The sequence below is a fragment of the Sceloporus occidentalis genome, unplaced genomic scaffold (genome assembly GCF_023333645.1).
Source record: "Sceloporus occidentalis isolate IW3139 unplaced genomic scaffold, rSceOcc1.0.p SCAF_1, whole genome shotgun sequence".
Classification (NCBI taxonomy): Eukaryota; Metazoa; Chordata; class Lepidosauria; order Squamata; family Phrynosomatidae; genus Sceloporus; species Sceloporus occidentalis.
Window position 1 is genome coordinate 208298997 of NW_028316981.1, and position 16241 is coordinate 208315237.

Genomic DNA, 16241 nt, shown 5'->3' on the forward strand with positions numbered 1-16241 from the left:
CTCTCCTTCCTCGAAGGTTTTTAAACTGAAGTTGGTTGGCCATCTCTCAGGAATGCTTTGTTATAAATTTGTTCCTGGCAGGGGGTTAGATTAAGTGGATCTTGAGATCTCTTCCAGCTCATAGAATCATAGAGTTGGAAGAGACCACAAGTGCCATCCAGTCCAGCCCCATTCTGTCATGCAGGAAATCTAAATCAAAGCATCCCAGACAGATGGCCGTCAAGCCTCTGTTTAAAGACCTCCAAGGAAGGAGACTCCACTACACTCCGAGGGAGTGTGTTCCACTGTTGAACAGCCCTTACTGTCAGGAAGTTCCTCCTAATGTTGAGGTGGAATCTCTTTTCCTGCAGCTTGCATCCATTGCTCCAGGTCCTAGTCTCTGGAGCAGCAGAAAACAAGCTTGCTCCCTCCTCAATATGACATCCCTTCAAGCTCTATGCGACTATGGCAATGTTCTTCAGTAGGGTGTCTGGAAATGTTGAGATGCACTGCCTCATAGAGGATCAGGAAATGTACACATATTATTTATAACTCTAGTCCATGAAAAGCCTTATGGAGACTCACCAGAATTTCTGCCAACTCTTCCTCATCACAGTCAGCCACCTCTTTTCCAAGCTTTTCCCATGTAGGCTGTGGAGACAAACACAGTTACAATCTCTATTGCTGGATTCAGATGAAGCAAGGCAGAAAATCAAAAGGGCAGTGGACTCCCAGCCAGTATTATAATAAACATTTTTTTTAAAAAAATCTATTCTTTAATGATACTCTAAAATGTTTCACTAGCAATAGCCAGTTGTTGAAAGCTTTCTAATCTATTACAGATGAAATGGTGCAATTCTATCAACCAAGAAGAAGGAAAGGAGAAAGGAACATGAGGGAAGACTTTAAAGGTCATACCAGGATTGCTTGAATTTCATTCTTGTCACATCTTACATGGTAGAGCACCATATCCTGTGCGATGTCTTTTCGATATTCCAGTTTATTCATCTTATCGTAAGTATCAGTATTGAGTACAGACCATCCAAGAAACTGTGTTAGAGACTCGGGAAATAAAACAGAGGTTGTTGGTATAGCTAAATAACACTTCACCCTTTTTTCTTCTTTTCCAAATCAACAGTATTAATAATCTTGAACAGTCATGATGATATACATGCTTGTCTCTTTATTATTTTCAGGGTTTACATTCCACCTTTCCACTTCATAAGGAATCTAGATGGCTATCCTCATGGATGAAGAACAGAGAATAGAAATGTCATAGTTTAAAACACCCTCCTGCAGAAATTAGCAGATTTGGGAGGTTTTGTGTGGTTCTTTTAAAATTATTATTCTAAAAGCACTACCAAGCAATTCCTGGATAAAGAGCAGGGAAACAGTTCTTTCTTCAGGCTTGCCATCTAAGAAGAAAGATGAGCTTTTTGAGGAACAGAGGAAGCCAGGAGGTAATTCTAGTGATAAAGAGAAGCTAAAGAACACAAATCTAAATCCTGAGCTTTCGTCAAAGATTATTTGAAGTTGATTGTAGAGAACAAGGCAGCAGAAAAGGCAAAAGATGAGAAAAGGGAAGGAAGAATAAGGGAAGGAAGAATAAGGGACTGGAGCAAAAGACCCTGGTGGCGCAGTGGTTCAATGCCTGTACTGCAGCCATTCACTCGAAACCACAAGGTTGCGAGTTCAAGACCAGCAAAAGGGCCCAAGCTCGACTCAGGCTTGCATCCTTCCGAGGAGGTCGCTAAAATCAGTACCCAGACTGTTGGGGGCAAATTAGCTTACTTGCTAAATAGCTTACTTGCTGTTCACCGCTATGATCTTTGGAATAGCGGTATATAAATAAAACAAATTATTATTATTATTAAGACTATTAAATGAACTCAGTACTGATAATGAATAATGTTACAAAGGAATAATGCAATCCATTTACAGGTAAAATGGGTGGGCAGCAGAGGTAAGAAGTATAAAAGAAGGAATAGGGCTACATGTCCTCTTTTACAGAGGAGAATCTTCTATTTGAAGGGCTGCCAAACAGCAGACTTCTTTTTGAAAGTGTTCTCTGTTGGAATAGATGTGTCTAGTCCAAATTTGACGATTATTTATATCTTGTGCTATATTATAAAATCTCTGGACAGCTTATAGTTTAGACAATCTAAAATTTAACCATAATTTAAAATTCTGACAATTACTAAGCAACTGAAAATTAAACCTATGTACAAATCTAGATGAAATAATTAAGCTCCTAGCCTTTAATGTAAAGCTAGATCTCAGCTTGGCACTGAAAAGAGGCCGCCATCAATGGCAAAGAAGTTGCATTTTTGCTTACCACAAAGAGACCCAAAAACGCTGTTGAACTGGTTGGGTTATTCTTTGCACTAGTAGTGAGCATGCTCTCAGAATATTCCAGAATTATGTGAGCATTTAGCAATCAACTTTATTTTAGAAAACACTTGTGTTTTCTGCTTCATTCAAGAGGCCTACCTCCATTAATATTTCATCCTGCTCATCAAAAGGTTTCCCGTCTTTCCTGTTGTAAAATGTAGCGACACCGACAATTTCTTCTTTTTTGTTGACTATTGGCATGGATAGAACATTTTTGATGACCCAACCTGATTCATCAACAGGACCTTCCTTTAAAAAGCAGCACATGGTCATGAAAGAATAAATTGCATATTCTTTCAATAGAAATAGCTATACTATATTTACATGTTGTAAATCTGTAATTAAACAGGATATTGTATGGACGATGCTGTATTTACACTACAGCTTAGAATATTGTCTGCAATATGGATTTAAATATATTTGAGTTAATTTTCTCTTCCCAGGAGATGCAAATGGAGGGACCTCATAAATAGTTGTAATCATATTATTACAGTACCTGAAAGATAAACATTTCATCTGAAGCGGCATTCATAATGTTGCAAATCTGGAAAATTGTAAAGACATTTTGTTTACATGCACAGGTTATTTTCAGTGTTTTCCTAATTAAATCTAACTTAGAATTGTTTAATAATGTAGTTGAAGCATTGTAGTTGTTTGTCTTGAACACATTTGAAAAACATCTCCTTTAAACTACATGGCACCCTTATTTATGCCATATTAGAAAGTGCTTTTGAAATTTTCCAAAGGTACTTTGCTGTGTGCCATGGGGAGACTCCTGTCTGAGAAAAACAAGTCTAGAACTCTTAAGGCATGTGCGAAATATATCACATGTTTCTTCGTTGTCTTGATGAGTTATGAAAATATGCAAGCATAAATACTCACAAAGCCAGTTTCTGCTACGTATGTCGGGAGTCCACTGGCCAGTGCCCAGTGTTCTGGTTTAGGATTACTAAATGGAAAGGAAAAATGCATTAAAACTATGACCAAGCTAGACTTGCCAACCGAGGAAGCGTTTAAATTAGTTGTGAAATTGTTAAATGGTTAACAATTGGTTATTTTTCAATATGCAAACAAAACAAAAAAAGGAATGGCTATTCATTTGAACAATGAGCAAAAAGAAGAGGCGACTTTCTAAATGGTTGTATTTGCAGCAGTAATTTTACAAATGTCTTTTGGTAAGGTGAAACTGGTAAGATCTAATATGGCACAAAAAATGAACATTTAATACATATATATATAGAGAGAGAGAAAGAGAGAGAGAGAGAGAGAGAGAGAAAGGGGTGGGCAACTATTAGAATTATTGGCTCCTTTCTAATCTTGAAAAAATAATTTTTTGCTTCAAATTATTCCAACTTCTTTGCTCTCAAATTCCTCCAGGGATGAGGGGGAACAATTTCACTCTTGTTGTTGTTGTTGTTGTTGTTGTTAGATTTATTTATATCCCACTTTCCCCCCAAAAAAATTGGGATACAAAGCATCTCACAAATTAAGAAACAATACAGTTAAAAACATACAAAAGTGTGTTTGTATGCTGTGCTTTAGGCCCAGGATTGTAGAATTGAAGTCAACTTTTTGGTCACTTCCCTCTTTTAAAAAAAGTCTTTCCTAGACCTAAAATAACCCAAGGGAGACAAACATACGGCAATGTTGGACCTGAATGACATAGAGGAATGTCTGGAAGGCATTTGGAGGCAAGATTTTTTTTTTTAATTTTAAAAAAATTGAGGCGTCTGGCGGTCACAAAGCATCCCTAGGATTTGCATATGGCTTATGGACCACACTTTCACTAGCCACATTTTGAACAGTTTAAATTCTGAGAATGATAGTTTTAATTCTGCTGAATTACACAGCTGAACTGTGGGGATGTAAAACATAAGAACAAAGGACCAACACCTATATGAAATACCAAATTAAGATATTTTACACTGTATCTTTATAACTCAAATCTCAGCCTATGTCATATCCTTTTTTTATGGTGGTGGTAGTGGTGATGAAGTTGACACTTCTATACATTTCTATTGTTGTCGTTGTTGTTGTTGTTGTGTGGCTTTAGGTCATTTCTAACATATGCTGACCCTAAGGCTTTCATGGGGTTTTCTTGACAAGGATTTATTCATAGGGGATTTTGCCTTTGCTTTCCCATTTCCATATGTTACATCTGGAATCAGTGTAACTAAAAAAAAAATTCTGTATTGGAAATATCATCAAAGACTTTGATTTAAAAATTCTGCTTCTTCTATATTTGAGAGCTATCCTAATGTAGATGACAATGAGAAACATGAATCCTGGCTAGGCTGACATGATGTCAAGACCTGGTTGAACTGGCTCTGTGTGACTGATACATTTGCAAGCAAAGTTAACTTCCAATTGATTCATTCTGTTGACTGACACAGAAGCCTTTGAAATGAACATATATATGGGAACGCTTCCATTCATGGGAACACATCTGAGGAAGTAGACTTACGTTTACAGACTCTTATGCTGCTAACTTCTTTCTTTCTCTCAGTTAGACACAAAGGTGCCACAAGATCCCTTTGCATATGGATCCAGACTAACATGAGTATGTTTCTAAAGGCTTCCCTTCACTTTATATGCAGTATAGCTACTTCTAAATGCACAGAGAGGTACATTTTCAATACAGTTTTCTTTTCCTATTGCTACAAAAAAAGTGCATGCTATATTTATTGCATTTGTTGTATGTTTTTAATTGTATTGTTATTTTAAATTGTAGGCTGCTTTGAGTACCAGTTTTTTTGGGGGAAGCAGGTTACAACTAAATATAAATAAATAAATTGTTGTTGTTGTTGTCATTGTTGCGGTGATGATGATGATTGTATTATCATTCAAGTGCAAGTTCATTATGGATCAGATTTAAAGAATTCCTGCTGTAGCCCAGATATGAATATTTAAAAGTAGAAAGACAGCTTGCTTACTCCCAAAATTGAGTGGTGCTTGCTCTGTTTGCACTAAGTAATCTGGTTTCTTCCAAAGAGTGGAAAGCATCATTTATGGTTGTATCTCCCCAGCAAACACACTTTCATCCATGCAACAACTTTGTGAGATAAATAAGGCAGAGAGAGTAAATGACTGGCCCAAGGTTGCCCATGAGCTTCATGGCTGAACAGAGATAGTAACTTAGCCAAGAACTCAAAGCACTATGCCACACACTAGTAGTACTTTCTAAGGAAAATGCCTTTGTACATTAGATTGGGGGGTGGGGGGTGGGGGTTGTGACTTCACTATAGCCAGTTTCCATAGATGAAAATATTACCCATTAGATTATTTGACTCTACTTACGGGATAACTTTAATGTCTTCCTTTCCATGTAAGATGTAATCAATAACTTTATAAAATGCAATCTCCTATAAAAAGAACAGAAACAGAACATTAGTATCAAATAAGTAATTAGGGAAACTGGGTATTTCTTATCTGTCTGATGACTTACTCTGCCATCTGGGGTTCGAGGTCCTGAATAAGGTGGAACTTCACCCATTAGAACTGGCCACAAGTCAAAAAACTCCTGGAAAGGCAAGCAGATTTAATGACATGAATCAGCTGAGTTTAGCAGGCTGAGAATCTTGTGAAATGGAACTCCAGTGTAATGTACCCCGTTATTGAAATGGTAACAGAAAAACAGAAAAAGTGACATAGTGGCAACAGAGAGAACATTGCTCAATGGAAGAGAACACATTTTGCATGCAGAGAGTCATAGGCCCAAAACAGACAGGCCAAAAAACATGGTCTGTGGCTGCGCCAGCACTATTTGCACCAGGGCCATAGCAACTGCATGCACCTAGCCTTGATTTGGGCTGCTGCTGCAGTTTTCAACCAGGCCAGCAAAAAGAGCGGTATTTTACCACTCCCTTTTGGTCTGGTTCTTTGGAGAAGGTGCAGGCCCAGCACGGTTTCCTTCCACATTCTGGGCATGTGTCATCTAAACACTATTCCCTGAACGCTGCCGGAAACCACGTTTTTCAGCCTGTCTATTTCAGGCCATAGTTTCACTTGCAAGTGCCTCCAGTTATAAGGAACTTGGCTAATTAGATTGGCAAAGGAAGACATGGTGATCCTGGGAAAATGCTGCCAGTCAGAACCTATTTGGAGGAAAGATGGGATTAAAACAAAACAAAAAAAGCATTTATTTAATAACTATAAAATCAGGAACAAACAAATCACATGATTTTTAATTGATGTCAGCAATTAAGTTTGGGAATTGAGATTTATGACTTAAGATACATTGAGGCACAGTGCTTTGTGCTTGAATAAACAACAGGAAATCATTAGGTAGCTCTTGTGTATGCATATTTTTTCTGTGTCACAGTTCTGTAATTCCAATTTATACTCTGCCATCAGTCTGCCTAGTTGTAAGATTTTCAGGGGAGGACTCTTTCACCATCTCTTCTCATGTTTGGACACAGGATATGGGAAGAACCTTCTTGATGCCTGCTCCAAGGCTGTGGAACTCTCTGCATTGGAAGACCAGTCTGTCACCACCACCCAGCTCTTCTTCCACTACTAGTAGGTAAAGTCCTTTCTTAAAAACTTGAACAATCATTTGGTCGCTATGTGGAAAGATCTTTTAATGAGATGTGAGTGATGCATTGTTTTTAAATTGTTCTTGCTTTAAATTATTTTATATTGGTAATCTAATTAATTGTGTTTCAACTTTTTTACTATAAAATTTTTATTCATCCACCATGTTTTAACTCACATGTGATTTTCTTCAGGTCCCACTTGGGAGAAAGGCAGATATAAGTTAAATGAATGAATGAATAAATGAATAACTACCTCATCCTTGTGTATCAGACTTTCTGAGCCTTGGACTGAACCTGGAGGCTTTTGCTTGAAAAACATTTGCTTTTACTGCTTTTCCTTTGTCATCACTGAATGCCTTAATGTATTTAGGAACTCATCTTACCTTTTGTTTGCTCATATCCAGAAGGCCCACAGAATACCTGTCACAGTTCAAATATGCTCTTACGGTGTAAAATGCTTTGTGGAATTGTCTCTCAATGTCAGTCAATTCCTCAAATACCTTATTCGCTGACCATAGCAAAACCTGCAGGATGGAAAACCAAAATACAAGTTGCCCGGGAATCCTATTAGACTCAGGAGCATCGGTTCTGATTCCCAGCTGTTGGTGCAAGGAGTGGGGATGGAGGAATAATATTGCCAGCTTTTGACTTGAAAAAACATGGTGCAAGAGCAAAGCAAATGGAGCTGGCAGTGAGACACAAGGTAAGTAAGAGACAATACAGAACTTGGTGTTCCTCTAATGAAAATGAATGCATCTGTTCAGTGGAATAATGACAGAATATGGTAATAATAATAATAATAATAATAATAATAATAATAATAATAATAGTTTTGTCCCAAGAGCGATGCTATGGACTTTGGGTGTAGTAAGGCCTCTGGCTCTCAGGAACACAGCCAGAACAAAAGACTTGTCCACAAATTTCTTACGTTTCAAAAGCTTTACTGGTTATAAACACAAACATGAAACTGATCTCGTTTTTCTTAATAGTCCTTCCTAAATCTCAACTAAATATATGTCTCAAGAGCATCAAAGATGCTCTGGAGGCATGACAATAATAGTTGTTGTGTTTGTTATTTCTACCCCGCCTCTCCAATAAGATCGAGGTGGCTTACAACAATGGTAGGGCACGATGGACCAACAGAAAGGAAGAAATTAGAGTAGAAGACGGTGGCACCACTCTATAGATGAAGCCTTGAGCAATTTGGGAGATTTTGGGTGGAGTGTGGCCCGCTCTGGCATCTACTGATTCTTCAGATACTGGTACTGATATCTTAACAGAACATAGTACTGTGATGTAGATATGCAAGAGAGCTTGATAGAGACAGAGACACAATTCTCCCTATCTTGAGTGGATTTTGAATTAAACGTGTGAGACGAAAGATGAAACATTCTTCCATCTGTCCAATGATCACAAGAGGTTCCACACACAATGGATAACTTTCCTCCCATTCATGCAGGCAAACACCGCCCAACTCCTTCTGTGTGAATTTGTGATTATCACTGGGGGAAGGTGTGACAATGGTGTTAGCCAGTGGGTGCCCACCATTGCTCCTTGTCCATTGGTTCTTGCTCAGTGTGATCCTGCTGAAAATCTGAATCACATCTCATGACAAAAACACTGCATCTGGTCTATGAGCAGTGAAAGTGCTTTCAAACTACTCGGGGCATCACTAAATGAGTGCGGGGTGTGTGGATCGCACCACTTGACACCCTAAGAGAGAGATAACACCTCTGCTCCCCAAACATCTGCTTTTTGGTAGAAACGGGCTGTGGTGTTCGCCTGCATCCCTTTAAAATGCTGGAGCTCAGTGGAAAAGATGTTGTGACTGGGACGAGGTTCAGGGAGAAAGAAGAGGCCTCAGGTTTTTACATTTTTTAAAAATGGAAAAAAATAAATTTAAAATTTTAATTTTAAAAAATTGAAAATTGTTTATATTTTTAAATCACATCTTATCTAATTTGCACTTTCACCACATGCCACTATGTGCATTTAAATACATGTAGGCTGTATGTATTGTATTGTAATTTAAAGGTATAATTTTAATTTTGCTAATTGTTTATGCCACAATTATTAACATTATATTCAGTGATATATGGGAATCACAATGAATAAATAAATGTAGTACAAAAAACATTGCTAAGGCTTCTGTATGATGTGGTATGGGAGGAGATCAATGAAGGGGTGACTTAAGTTATTCAGTTGTCACATCTGTCTTCATTCTAATTTTGAAAGACTACTATCAAAAGTAAGTAACTAGCTATCTAATTAGATTTTAGCACTGAACACAAGTAGGGTTGCCATTTGTCCTGGAAAACCCCTGATTGAAGGAACTAAAAAAAAATCCCAGCCTGCTGGGCCAGCTGAAGCAGTAGATCCTGGATTTCTCCTTCATCACAGGCTGATGGGTAGGTTAAAATGTGGCAGTGGTGATGAAGCAGAAAACTGTGCAAGAAGACTGGCACTGGTGGGAGCCTCATCCCACGCTGCAGGCTCCAGTTGCTAGTGCCCAGGTCTAGGATTGCCACTTTATTCGTCCCTTCCCTTTTCCCCAACAGGCCCAGAAGGTGGGAAAGAAAAGGAGGCAAGCAGAGATAGCCTTTTGTTGTGTGGTGTGGTGACTGTGTTGGTGGCTTGAGCCTAGATCTAGGTGGCACAGTGGAACATCTCTGGGGCTTCTTGGAAGGCTCCCTCTCTTCGCACCAGCTTTTTTTTTTTTGGGGGGGGGGGGGGTTCTTAGTTTGGTACTGTTATTGATGTTGAAGTACAATGGTACAAAAAGTACAATGACTAACGTGTTCAATTTGCATAATCAGAATGTAAATTAATAATATGCAAAATAGATGCCTGGATATGAGGCATGTATGACAACTCTAAACACAAGCAAAAACAAAAAGAAGAAAATTTGCTTTCAGAAACTGTTTTCTCACCTGACCTCTTCGAGTTTCACAACTGTGAAGGTAGCTCAGATGATAAATTTTCAGATTCAAAGCAGCAAAACTCAGGTACTTCAGAAAAAGCTGGGAACATAAGAAAGTTCTGTTCAGTTCAACAGTGTCTGCAGTGTAGCCCTATGTAAGAGACAGAGTACAGTTGACCCTCCACATTTGTGGTTTTGACTTTTGTGGATTTGATTAATATGTTCTCTCCAGGAATCTCTAGGTCCTCCACTAGAACTACCAGAATTTGACCATAGAGTCATGCTGCAAGACCCAGAGAGTCTTAGAGATAACACTTCTCTAGGCATTTTTAGGTGCACCAGCATGATTCTATGTCAACGTCTGCTGGAAATTGACTATAGAGTTGTTCTGGAGGACCTAGAGATTTCTAGAGAAGTATTCTTTCAGGTAATTTTTTTTTAATTTGCATCCCCCCCCCCCCCCATTTCATGGACCTCCTCTGCCCCTAACCACAGCTAATGTGGAAAGCTCACTATATTTAGATTGGGGTCCAGTGGTGGCTGGTGCTCCTCTGTCAGTGGGATGCTGAACCCACTCCAGGTTTTGACTACCTTCCCATTTAGAACAACTTGGGGACCTCTTTTCCAGCCTGGGTCAAATTCATCATCCCACTGACATGGGAGCCGCCAGCCATCACTGCAGAGGTCCTTCCTCAAGGAATCCCACCTATACTTACATTTTCATCTGCACTGCTGAAAAATGAACCTCCAATCTTATTCACAGCCATGATCACACCAACCACATCTTTGCCATTCATGATTGGGGTAGCAAGTATGTTTCTTGTAGTGTAGCCAGTGAGTTCATCAACAAAGCTGCTAAAATGGTGACACTGGTATAAAAAGAGACACATTCAGATTTCACTGAAATACAGCTTTGAACCAGATCACCTTGTCGAAGAGATAGATAGTCCAACTTTTTTTCTTTCTCCCCTAAACACAGGCCCGTTACAAAAAGTACGGACTGGGTCTGTATTAAGGTTAGAAAGGGGCGTCCCTTCCAGACGCCCCTAACCCTAATATGGACCCAGTCCGTACAAATTGGTGGCGCTCGTTCCACACAGGGCTGCCATCTTTACGTAGCGGACATGCTGCGTCCGCACGTCGCGCAGCACATATGATGCTGCGAGTGCGCCATTGGTGCCTTGTGGCATAACTGCACTGCAAAGAGAAGCACCATTTTGGCGCTTCTTCTTTGCAGCGCAGAGGAGTCGTGCGGTTTGGCTGCTGCAACTCCTCCGTGCTGCAACCAGCAGCGGCACGAGACCGCCCCTTTTGGGCGGTCTGTAAAGCGCCACAGAGTCTATAAATAATAGAGAAACCACTTTACTTGGTACCACTTTTACATATCCACCAACTGTCCCAATTTGGCAGGGAGAATCCCAATCAATCCTCTGTCATTCCACTTTTTCAGCTGCTTGAAAAATGTCTGCATTCTTTCCACTTTCCCCTTTTGGTCCTCAGTGCACTTCAGTTGCTGCTAACTGAGTGCAAAACGCAAAAGTATTTTACACTCAATTAACTCAAGAGGAGGAGAGGAGGGTGTGCAATCTTGCCATTCCCAGTAGGCTTAGGCAAAAGCAAACTATTGCAACTTCTCCTAGCTTGTGTTTTCTTCCACATTTATAACATTTGCCACCGTGACCACATTCTAATGTTGCTTGGCCACACCTGTTTTGGTTTCCATCTGTAAAATGTTGGTGGGTATGCTTTTTAAAACACTGTTATGAATCATACTGTACCAGTGCTTCATTCTTTTCCGAAGGAGGCAATGTGGTTCTTCATAAGGAGAAACAGAATGCAAGATGCACCCAACTGCTACTAGGGAAATGGGAGGTCAGGCAAGTTTCTGTCCAAGTTCTGAGTACAGAGAAAAAGTGAACTGAACTGGCAAGGTGTGATACTGGCTGGCAGAATAGATAAATTATTCCTGTCGAGAAGCAATGGCTGGGATTCTAGGTGGTTGGTTGGTTAGTTAGTTAGTTAGTTGTGTCGTTGTTGTGTGTCAAGCTGTTTCTTACTTATGGTGACTTTAAGCTTTTCTTGGCAAGATTTGTTCAGAGGGAGCTTGTCTTTGCCTTCCTCTGAGGCTCAGAGAGTGTGACTTGCCCAAGGTCACCCAGTGGGTTTCCACGACTGAGTGGAGATTCTGATCCTGATCTCCATAGTCCAACACTCAAACCACACTACACCATGATGGCTCTCACATAGTCAGTTATACAGCCTTTATACCCAGTGGAAACTTTCACTGTGAAGGCTGACTTTGACCCCAAGAGAGCAATTATAGCCACTTTCAAATGTAAAAGACTATACGCTGCTGGCTGAAGTCATTTGTGTAAGTTCAAATGTAGGAAACTCTTGGTTTCTGAAGCTTTGTTTCGAATCTATCAATTGTATTGTGGTGTTTTTTTTCCAAAATCTTTGAATTTTGTATCTCTGCTTCTAGATTTAGTCAGCCTGCTTGCAACTCTGCGTTGCACCTCTGTTTATTTATTGGTCACATTATCATCCTATCTTTCCTTCTGTAACCTCAAGGTGCCATGCACCTTTTAGCCTGTGCAACTTGTTTTAACACTACTGTAAGTGCCCCTGAGATCTCTGGATGTGGGACAGCATATAAATATTTTAATAATGTAAATAATAATAAATACCTGGCATTCCTAATCCCAACTTCATCCTCACAAATACCCTGTGAAGTAGGTCAGGCTGAGAAAGAGAATTACTGGCCCAAGGTCACTCAGAGTGTTTGAAGGTACAGTGGAGAGCAGAAACTGGATCTCCCAAGTCCCAGTCCAATTTTTAGCCACTATAGCACACTGCCTCTCTTCTGCCATGAATGTTATACCCCTGGGCCTAGCACTGTTTTCCTGTGTACTTTTGCCTATTCCTCTGAAATATCTAATCTATCTATCTATCTATCTATCTATCTATCCTCTGCCTGCTGTGATCTCATTTCCACTGTAAAATTTCACAGCGAAGGCTATTCAGACCACTTCACTGCATGGCAGGAAAGGGAGGACAAAACTACTGCATTTAAATGGTTTTAATTATGTATGTATGTTGTTGTTATGTGCCTTCAAGTCATTTCTGACTTATGGCAACCCTAAAGCATGGGATTTTTTGAGGGGCAGGATTTGTCAAAGAAGGTATGCCATTGCCTTCTCTTGAGGCTGAGAGCATGTGACTTGCCCAAGGTTACCCAGTGGGTTTCATGGCTGAATCAAATCTTGATTTCCAGAGTCATAGTCAAACCGCACCACTCTAAGCACTATGCCACTCTCTGCCTTCAAGTTGTCTGTGAATTTATGGTGAACTCATGAATTTCATAGGGTTTTCATAGGCAAATAATACTCAGGATGCATCTACGCTATAGAAATAATGCAGTTTCACACTGCTTTAAGTACTGTAGCTCCACTCTATGGAATGCTGGGATTTTTAGTTTTACTCTCTGCCAAAGAGTGCTAGTACCTCACAAAACTACAAATCCCAGGATTCTGTAGGATGGAGTATGGCAGTTAAAGTGGTCACAAACTACATTATTTCTACAGTGTACACTCACCCTCAGAGGTAGTTTTACCAGTTCATTCCTCTGACCTATAGCATTTAGCATCTGATACTCGTTGTCAGTCTCCCATCCAAGTCCTAGCCACGGCTGACTCTGCTTGTCTTTCAAAATCAAACAGGATCTGGTTCCTTTAAGGTACTTAGGCTCTTTTTAGTTGTATGTGGAATAAACTATTTGTTTATCCTGTCTACCAATCTGTGATGAGCAAATGACCTAGTTATTGAAAGAGTACTTAACATTGAAGTAATCCTAGCTAGAATTTATGGATGGCAGGGATTTCACGGTTATCCTCTGATTTCATTGTGCCTACTTGAAAGGGCAGTCTGGATCTGAATGCTCGAGAGAAGGCTCTTCATGTTTAAGTGCTACATTACAGAACAAAGAAGTGTTATTTTACAGCAGTAGCTTTACATTGCCACTGATCAAGCCTGCAAGTTGAATGGATCAACTTGTATGTATATAAATATGTATCCTCATATTCATGTGGCCCTCCAGATGTTGTTGGACTCCATTCCCAGCACCCTTACCTATTATAGCCAGTGATGAAATTACACTTCAGCAAAATAATTTGCACTGATAATTTATTTCTGTATTGCCTACATACTGTCTGAAAGTTATGAGCTGCTCCTAGAAATAATAGGAAATTGGTTAACCTCTAGTCTAGTGTCCTGGGTCTTTGCAAGCATCCACACAGGTTTCTTATACGATATATCATCCTGTGGGAGAATTGTTCAAACACTTCTTATATGGACCTCAATTGCTCTGTTGTTGCTGTTGTTGTTGTTGTTGTGTCTTCAAGTTGTTTCTGTCTTATGGCGGCCATAAGGTGCACCTATCATGTAGTTTTCTTGGTAAGATTTGTTCACAAGAGGTCTGCCATTGCCTTCCTCTGAGGTCAAGAGCATGAGACTTGCCCCAGGGCACCTAATGTTTTTTGTGGTGTGTGGATGAGCTGGGCATTGAACCCTGGTCTCCAGAGTCATAATCCAACACTCAAACTACTCTGCCTTCTGTGATTCACTAACCTAACTATATAGACAGGGTTCTTTTTGAAGTTAACCATGCAGGTGCTTGCACAGTTGAAGAAGCAAGCTGGTGCTCAATTTAAATTGTAAAACATAAACCAAAAAGTGGATTGCCTCTCCAGTTAACAGTAGAAATGGCAGTATGTCCTCATCCCTTTTAATTAAACTTCCAATTCCTTGATACCTTCCTCTCATCATTTTTATTGCATCTGTGGTGGACCACCTGTAAGTACAGCAGGTAATACTAGGGGGAACAGGACACTGGTACTTTGATCAGAATAAATGAATTCACTATCTGTTTAAAACATAAGTAATAGTACAGGTTGAATCTCCCTTATCAAAAATGCTTGGGACCAGAAGTGTTTGGAATTTCAATTTTTTTTTTTAATTTGGAATACATACATAATGAGATAACTTGGAGATGGGATCCAAGTCGAAACACAACATTCAGTTGTGCTTCATATGCACCTTATACACATAGCTTGAAGGTAATTTTAAACAATATTTTAAATAATTTTGTGCATGAAACAAAATTTGTGTACACTGAACCATCAAAAGCAAATGTATTATCTCAGCCACTCAAGAAAAATAGTTTTGTTTTTTGGAATATTTCTGATTCTGAATTTCCAGGTAAGGAAAACTCAGTCTATACAATCTTATTTTTCAGCATTTACCAGGATTAGGGTGAGAAATCTGGCCAGCTTACCTCATTAACATTTTGGATGTTCACCGTCTTCTTGTTCTGAGCCACATGGCCCACCACACCCATGTCCAATGGGAAAACTATTTCACAGTCAGGGGACACCAGGCATTCTTCCATGGTGCTATCCTTATGAATGTTGAACAGCCGCGTTGCCAGCTCTGGTGTGCCATTTCGCTGCCTGTACAGGAAGAGGCTGCAGCAGTCTGCCTGTATGAGAGCGCTGATCCTTCTTAGGGTCTTGAAAACAACTTTCTCCATGTTGATGCTGTCTTGCATATCTTGTATCAGCTCAAAAAGGGTTTCAGTCTCATCCTGCCCCAGCCCTTCAAAGCCCATAGAATTATCTGAGCATTTTTCACCGTTTGCCATGGCGCACAAGGTTTTGCCCCCCAGTTTCCGCTCAAAATACTGCTTAGCAAAATCCAGGTTGTTATCCAGGAATGCTTCAACTTCATCTTTGTTAATATTCATGCTCAATGCCTTTGGTTTTGGGAGCCGAATGTTACAAAATACCTGGTCCCAGTATGATTGTCTTGAATGTAGAGGTAATTACTCATCAAGAAGCTAATATTCAGGCTGAGTATGTGGGGAGCAAATCTTCTCAAGTAAACAGCTTAGATGACCAGTTCCAAAGCTGTAAATAATTCCATCTCCTGCTTCTCAAAGATAACCCTTGTTCTTACAATTGTGTATCTAGAAGCCTCAGTTGCCTGCAATACACTGACTCTGTAATATTACTGAATATTCAAACTCCTGTATGTGTGTGCAATTAGGTTTCAACTCTCTTCTCGTCTGACAGTGGTTTTTAAGAGTGGTATAAACTCCCTGAAGCCTGATTAAACATATACTGCTCAGTTCTAATCCTTAGCTAACCAGGTATCGTATTATTCCTGCTCTCAGATGTAGAGTGTTATCAAACTTAAAATGAACTGAGCTAAATAATGAATTCTATAAGTGGGCTTGCCCTGACAGTGACAGCTGGAAGACTGTATATCAGTGAATCTGCTCTGGATTTTAACCTAAACTTTAAACTCTCCCTGCAAATAGACTGAGCATCTTGGACAGCTCCTTTGAATTTTACATTTTA

The 16241-nt window shown here is 39.7% G+C and overlaps 1 protein-coding gene across 1 annotated transcript in view; it reads right to left on the reverse strand.

The window, feature by feature from the left end:
• The window catches only part of PDE6B (phosphodiesterase 6B), a 58938-nt gene extending 43313 nt beyond the window's left edge, over positions 1 to 15625 (reverse strand). Inside the window, exons 1-11 of the mRNA XM_089488696.1 lie at positions 15158 to 15625; positions 10542 to 10694; positions 9836 to 9925; positions 7289 to 7429; positions 5816 to 5890; positions 5668 to 5732; positions 3253 to 3319; positions 2867 to 2914; positions 2470 to 2619; positions 898 to 1041; positions 565 to 630 (exon numbers count right to left, since the gene is read on the reverse strand). Coding sequence (XP_089344822.1) covers positions 565 to 630; positions 898 to 1041; positions 2470 to 2619; positions 2867 to 2914; positions 3253 to 3319; positions 5668 to 5732; positions 5816 to 5890; positions 7289 to 7429; positions 9836 to 9925; positions 10542 to 10694; positions 15158 to 15625 — 1467 coding nt within the window. The remainder of the gene's footprint in view (positions 1 to 564; positions 631 to 897; positions 1042 to 2469; positions 2620 to 2866; positions 2915 to 3252; positions 3320 to 5667; positions 5733 to 5815; positions 5891 to 7288; positions 7430 to 9835; positions 9926 to 10541; positions 10695 to 15157) is intronic.
• Between the last annotated feature and the right edge of the window lie 616 nt (positions 15626 to 16241).